Raw genomic sequence first — 7,131 nt, 5'->3', positions numbered from 1 at the left:
TTCAAAAGATCATTCAGTCTGTACATAACAACGTTTTTTTCTTAACTAATTGAGTATAGTATGTTATTTTCTTAACTCAACGTTTGAAATGTCATTATTGTTATTCCACTTCCAAATATTTACATTTTCAAGTTCATGTGATCTGTTTTACTCCAAATTTGTTTGGTTTTGTTTCTGCGACGTATCAAATGCCACATATTTACATTTTTGAATCATTCGGTCTATACTGCATGTGGTATTGTCAGCATTTATACATGACAGAACGTTTGTTTTAATCAAGTTAAGTATGATGTATGATTAGATTGTCTTTGTTTTTGTAAAGTATCTGATACAAAATGTTTACTTTATTCCTTTTTTTTAGACACCTCTCAGTCTCTATGTGGTATTATCAGAACAGGACAGAACTATATTTTTTATTTGTTTACTTGAAAGTTAGAATCTATTTGTTTTTGTTTCTGTGAATATATCTAAAAATCTGATGCCAAATAATTACATTTTCAAAAGATCATTCAGTCTAAATGTCAACATGTAGTTGTGACATATTTTTTTCTCAACTAATTTAGTATAATGATATTTTCTAAACTCAAAATTTGTAATTCCCTTGTTTTTATTTCAATGAAGTATCTGATGCCACATCAATTCATGTGAATCTTTAACTGCAATTTTTTTTATTTTTTTTTGGTTTCTGTGAATCAAACAAGAGATCATTCAGTCTACATGTGGTTTTGTCAACATGTATGTATAACAGAAAGTTTGTTTTAATCAAGTTGAGTATGATATGTGATTTTTTTTTTTACTTTCTTGTAAAGTATCTGATGCAAAATATTTACCGATCAGTCTTTATGTGGTATTGTCATAACAGAACAGTTCATGTGATCTTTAATTGCAAATTTTAAATGGTTTTTTTTTCTGTGCATCGAACAAAAGATCATTCAGTATACATGTACTGCATGTATGACAGAAAGGTTGTTTTAATCAATTTGATATGTGACCTGTTTTTTTAACTCAGAATTTGGAATATCTTTGTTTTTGTTTCCGTAAAGTATCTGATTCCACATATTTACATTTAGAAAGAAATCAAACGTATCATTAATCATATATATTGTTATGTATACCTACTCACTTCTGTCAACTGATTCAATAAAGAGACAAAATCGTCAGACTGGCTATGAATGTCTTTAATGTTTCCCAGATCAGAATCACAGCATACAGTGTATAATAACTTCTAAAGTAAACAGAAATATCATCACCTCATTTATTTATATAGTTTTACTATACTTTTTTTTTAATAATCATCTTTTTTAAAATTCCATTATTTAACATTTTTCTTCATCTCAAGTCTTGGGTTTCTGAATTCAACAAAGAATGTAAAAACAAGACAACAGGTGCAACTTCGCAATTCGAGACCAAGCTGGAGATTTAAAGCCAGTGAGGGTGTTATGTGTCATTGTCTTTGCCATTGTGGGGTGTTAACCATGACCTGACACAGGATCTCTAAATAACCTCAGCGATATGAAGTCATTTTTGGTTTGCTTGGTTTGCTGCAGTTTTCGGGCACGTTGAAATAAGAATAAACCGAAATCCAGCCCCCGACTGTGTGACCCGCAGGGCTGCAGCGAGTCACTCTCTAACACAGGCGAGGCTAAGTGTGTGTCCACATACATCCAGTCTGATCCACTGTTAACACGCACACGCTCAGACTCTGAAAGTGGACCGCCTAACATTTCATCCATCTCTCTTGACTTTTTAGAACATGAAGCTCTTCACTGCTACATCACATCACTGCAAGGTCAACACAACCTCCATAACCACAATGCAACACAGTGTGTCGAAGGAATAAAGTCAGACCACCTTGTGTGATCTCATTACTCTATGAGGCATCTTATGGTATCAAAGCCCTCATGTCTGTCCCACGTGTGATTAAGTGGCTACATGTAAACACTGCTACATGTGAAGTGAGCTATAACATTGAATTGACTGCACTTTCTTAGTTTAGAAGTCCTGACTTCTCCCTCCACCACCATTACATCAGTTAGCTGGCGTTTATCAGTGTATTTAGCCTCTGAGATGTTTCCATAAATGCTCTGAAGTTACACAGATCAGGCAGCACAGATTCATCAGGAGTATAGTTGGATCACTAGATATATTTCAAAATAAAAGCTTAAAAAAAAAAGAAACGCATAACAAAGAGCTATGAACCCACAGGCTTAAACTATAATTTAAAAATGTAATATTCAAACTATACTGTTGTATGGGGGCTGCAGTGAAGATGGATTTCTGCTACAGTGACGTTCCTGGTTAGGAATCATGATGCTACAGGATGCCCACATGATGATGGGCAACGTGAGACAAAGTAAAAACAAAAGTCATTTTTCTAACGGAATGAAAAGTGATCAGTGGCAAGCATTTTTTTTTTTTTACTCACCAATGAATTTGAAACCTCAAGCGAGTGGCCCTTTTTTTTTTTTTTTTGCAAACTGCACCTGTTGTCTTTTGTTGTCACAAAATAAGCATTTCATTCATTCACTCAAAAAAAAAGAAAAAAAGAAAAAAAGAAAAACAAACAAGAAACTTAATATTTACAAATATTTTGTCTGTTTGATTCTTACACTTAAAAATGTACAGTTTTGATCCTCTTCCAGATGTCGTGTGTCTGTCTCTGTCCTGCCACCCAGTTTGGTATTTTTCTTCACACGTCCAGTGTCCTCAGGGTGGGCAGACTGCGGTGAAGCCGCCGCAGTGGCGCCCTCCAGTGTTAGCTTATAAAATAGACAGGGGAAAAAAAAGAACAGACCAAACTAAATACCTTGTTTCTGTTTTCACCTGTGTCATTGTAGCTGTGTTGTGGTGAGGTTTACCTCACAGCCCCCTCACTGCCTCCTTATCCACAGGAGTGAGTACAAAAGGGTTCATCTGGGTGTGATCCTCCGTAGGACAGATTAGCAAGGTATCCTCCTGGCAAACATTGTGGGTAGAAAGATGGCCATGCCTTTTAATGTCCTTGATTCTGATTTCTACATTTAAGGCTGTGAGTCTTTTTCCAATCTCCTCCCAGAGTCTCTTTTTTTCCACAGCGTGCACCTTTTCCTCGCACTACTGTCCGTCATCTGTTCCACAGCATTTATCCACCCTGAAGCCCAATTCAGTTGTTTTGTGTTTTACATTGTGCACATTTCCCTTTCAGTGGGCTTACAAAATCTCTGACGGGAGCAGCCAGGTGTATATCTCTCCCCCCTTCCAGCCCTCCCCCACCACCCCCGATAGGCAGTAATAAAATAGAAAACAAACAAACAAACAGGCTAAAGCTAGAGCACAAGCAAAGACAGCACCGGTGACTAACTTCTTCTCCCATACTGGACGTAGGCTACCATGTGTTCCTGTGGGCTCAAACAGCAGCGCACCAGTTCAGTTAACATACTGTATTAACCGTGATCCATGTTTGAGATCCGTCGGAGGGGGAGGTGGGGGCATCGCTGAGCTGTAGGCCTGCGCATTCTCACCCGAAAGAAAAGAGCAGAAACAGCAGTTGTCAACTGTGTTGCTTTTACCCTGTTTAGGAGATCCGAGCCCCCCTTTTTCATCCTGCGGATCTGCGCCGCAGACCGCGAAGGCCCACCGGTTACCCTCGGTGTGCTTAAGAGTTTAATTTACAACTGACGAGCTCACAAAAAAAAAAAGTCACTAGCTTAGTGAACTAACCCTTGAATGTGAGGATAATATAGCAGAGCTGAACTGAGGTCAGAAATTGTGTAGCTGACACAGTGAAGTCAGGTGTTTTGGAGTTTTGTGGTCACAGCAGGGAGTCGATCACGGGTGATCACCGCAATATGGGTCGGCCTCGAATACAAAGCCAGAGTAGGTACTGACGGAGACAGGAGAAGGGAGGGAGTAAGTGATGCTGATGGGGGAGGGAGGGTGTCTGCAGCAGGAAGGAGCTGAAGTTTTTACCATGGGGGTGATCCTGCCTGTCTGCCTCTCTATCTCTTTGCTGTCTAATTAGGGCCCACCTATGCCCATGTGAAGCATTTCAGACACACAAACACACACACTCTCTTTCTCTCACATCAAACAGAATATGCATGTGCTGGAAATAGGGGCGCAGACAGGAGAAGGAAGGTGTACGTATAAGAGCAAAGGCTGCCTGTCTCTGCTTTGTTTCTCACCCTTACTGAAATACAAAAATAATTCTGTACAGGCAAGCTACAACAACAGATTTGGTACCTGGCGTACCCTAAAAAAACGATCCTCTCCATACAGACGGGAAGAAAACGTAGCTACCGTAGGATGATGGGCTTGCTGTCGGCGTGCTAGCATCACCTGGTTGGAGAAAAAATAACACCATGTGGGAGAGAATGAATGGAAGAGTATGTTCACAGTTGTTCATCAACATCTTCTGAGATTTGTGGCAATGACTCTTTTAATGGGAGGCGAAGAGGATTCGTTGGGATTTTCCGCGATGTTCTTGTTCTGCGAGGTAAAACCGAAATATCCAGAGTGGACCGATATGATTTGATTAGATTTGGGAAACGTGCATTGACAGATACAGTGTCCTTCACCCACCGTCATCATCTTGAAAAATAATTCATGCATAGATCCCCACTGAGAAAACCCATTTATATACTTTCTCCTTTGTACACATTTATATATAACTATATATAATATCATTTCTCTATATCTATATTTTCAGCAAAAGTTCTTTCCACAAAAAACAACAATTAAACAAATGCAAGAAAAAAAAAAAAAGAAACCGAAGATGAAAGAAAGAAACACAATCGAGGGCCAGTTTGGCACTTTGTCATGAGAACACACAGCATCTGTTAATTGACAGTAAATAGGAATACTCTAGAATCTTCTTTAGTTTTTTTTCTCCCCCCGATGAGAAAGCAAACACAGTAGTACATACTTGGCACCAAGAATGCTGGTAGAATGAAAGATATCAATGTTTTCATAGCTATGTGATTACAGTATGTACTCGATGCGCCCCGTCCTACAGCTCAGTAGTTCGTGAGTCCTTGGAGCAGAGGAGCGCTGGGGAGAGGGAGAGAATCAGAATGAGAGGAACAAAGCAGGGATAAGACACAGATGTAGAAAAGAGAACGGTATATGCACATAACACACCAGGGAGAGAAAAGAAGAAGAACATGATGAAAACTGCGAGGGCCGAAAAGCATTCGTCCTTTTGACAAATGTCAGGGGGCTTTAGTCTGGAAACGGCAGACCTTTGAAAAGAGTATCTTTGAAAGATCTGAATCACCCCCGAAACTGATCATCTGCTGCCGTGCAGTTCAGTTGCTCCTCCACACACCACCAGTGGAGCTGCTCAGTTTGACAGCACATGATGGAGGAGGTGGAGTTGTTTTTGGAGAAACAAGAGAATAAGAGAACAGAACAAAGGCCCAAATCCAGAGGCCTCCCTTCTAGATCAGTGGCAGAGCCAGTCCTCCTGGTCCTTAGGCGGCGCTGTGTCGGGCCAGTCCCTACTATACCCTGGTGGTGGAGTGAGGGTGGGGCAGGGTGTTGTTATGGCCGGTGGAGGGGAACGTGTTGAAGGCATGAAGGGGCTGCATGCTGGTGATGGTGCTGGGGATCATGGTGATGGTGTTAGGCGTCATCAGCGGCACGTCGTCGGGGGCGCGGCGCAGCGCCAGCGTGTAGTCAGGCGGGCAGGCGGGTCGTAGGATGTCGTGGGGCCGGAGCGGCTCCATGTCGTGGTGAGCGTCGTGCTCCGAGTGCTTCATCTGCAGCGACATGATCTCCTCCTCCTGGCTGTGAGCCAGGTCGTTGGCGGGCCCGCCCCGCTGAGGAGACAGGCGGTGGCGTCGCATCTCGTGCCTCTTGTCGCGCTTGTAGTAAAGGGCGGCGAAGGCCAGGATGTTGAGGAAGAGGAGCGACGCCCCCACGGCGACCGTCACGCTCAGCTCGGTGGAGTAGTCCCGGGTGTCTCCCGGGAAGAGGATCGGGACCGGACGCTCCGAACCCTCCATCTCTGGATCGGAGGGTAAGGTAGGGTAGGGGTGACGAGTGGGGCGAGGCGTTTTGGTCCAGATTCTGGGGGTGCCTAGGCCAGGGCCTACCGGCGAGCGGGTGGTGGTGGGGAAGAGCTCCTCATGTAGACTATGGAGGTGGGGCACTAACTCCAGCCAGAAAGCCACCTTGTTGGCCCTGTAGTTGTCTCTAACACGAGGTTTTAAGCCAATGTGGAGGTACTGCTTGTCCTTTGAGTTGAACTTGGTCCAGATGACCTCTTCAAAGCGGTTGGGCTTGGTGTGAATGAACTTGGTGTCCTGAGGGACTGGCAGGTTGGGGTCCCTAGTGGGGGATAGAGGGGACATCTTAGTCAAGGTTTTAATCAATCTGGTTCAAAAATGTCCTCACTGCGTTGACATCTAAACACTGAATACACCCTTGTGTTCTAAGTTTATATTTATGAACGTACAGCAAAGAGAGACAGGAAACGTTTAACAACTCTAACCACATCTTGTAAGAGAACTTCACATATATAAATATGGAATAAAATCATCAGCAAAACCTACCCAGTCTTGGCGAAGTTGGTCCAGTAGGTCATCACCACGGCGCTCAACATCACATCATTCTTCGAGAAGTTGCACGGGAACAGATCCGTGGCGCCGATCATGGGCACGCCAAACACGTACGGTATCTCGTCTCCGTGGGCGGCGTCGGCCCACTCGGGCCGCGTCTCGGTCTGGCAGTGGTGGTAGAACGTGTAAAAGTAAACCGGCGACTGAAACTCGGCGTGGAGTTTGGCGGTGGCCACTGCCGGCGCCACCCACTGGTGGTCTGTAAACAGAGCTAAGAGGGTCTTCCTCCGCATGTCGCCGTTGTCCCTGTCTGCCCAGTCTGTGTACATGAATTTAATGGTCTCCCTCAGGATGTCTTTGCCTGGAGGAGAAGATGTGGGATTGGGAAAGGGACAGGGGGAAAAAAAGGGTAAAGGGGAAAAAGAGAAACTTGTGATAAGTTAAGAGGAAAGTAAAGACAGGGACAGATCATTTTGAGAGTGGTCAAGAGATGGGAAACAAAGGGTGAAGGAAGATACGTTGCTAAAATGAACTGGATTGTGTGTTTGTACGGAAGTGTGAGAAATAAACGGTTGAGAGAGAAACTGAAAGG

The 7,131-nt window shown here is 43.3% G+C and overlaps 1 protein-coding gene across 4 annotated transcripts in view; it reads right to left on the bottom strand.

Annotated features, from left to right (window-relative positions):
• nlgn2a (neuroligin 2a) overlaps positions 1-7,131 on the bottom strand; it is a 229,545-nt gene that overhangs the window by 18,487 nt on the left and 203,927 nt on the right. For 3 of the 4 annotated variants that reach the window (XM_037758315.1, XM_037758319.1, XM_037758316.1), the window contains 2 exons: positions 6,534-6,900; positions 1,481-6,309 (listed from right to left, as the gene is read on the bottom strand). In XM_037758315.1, coding sequence (XP_037614243.1) covers positions 5,481-6,309; positions 6,534-6,900 — 1,196 coding nt within the window. In that variant the 3' untranslated portion in view covers positions 1,481-5,480. The remainder of the gene's footprint in view (positions 1-1,480; positions 6,310-6,533; positions 6,901-7,131) is intronic. The other variant, XM_037758317.1, reaches the window with a different exon arrangement.

Source organism: Sebastes umbrosus, chromosome 22, assembly GCF_015220745.1.
Source record: "Sebastes umbrosus isolate fSebUmb1 chromosome 22, fSebUmb1.pri, whole genome shotgun sequence".
NCBI lineage: Eukaryota > Metazoa > Chordata > Actinopteri > Perciformes > Sebastidae > Sebastes > Sebastes umbrosus.
This window is presented reverse-complemented; position numbering and strand designations above follow the sequence as displayed.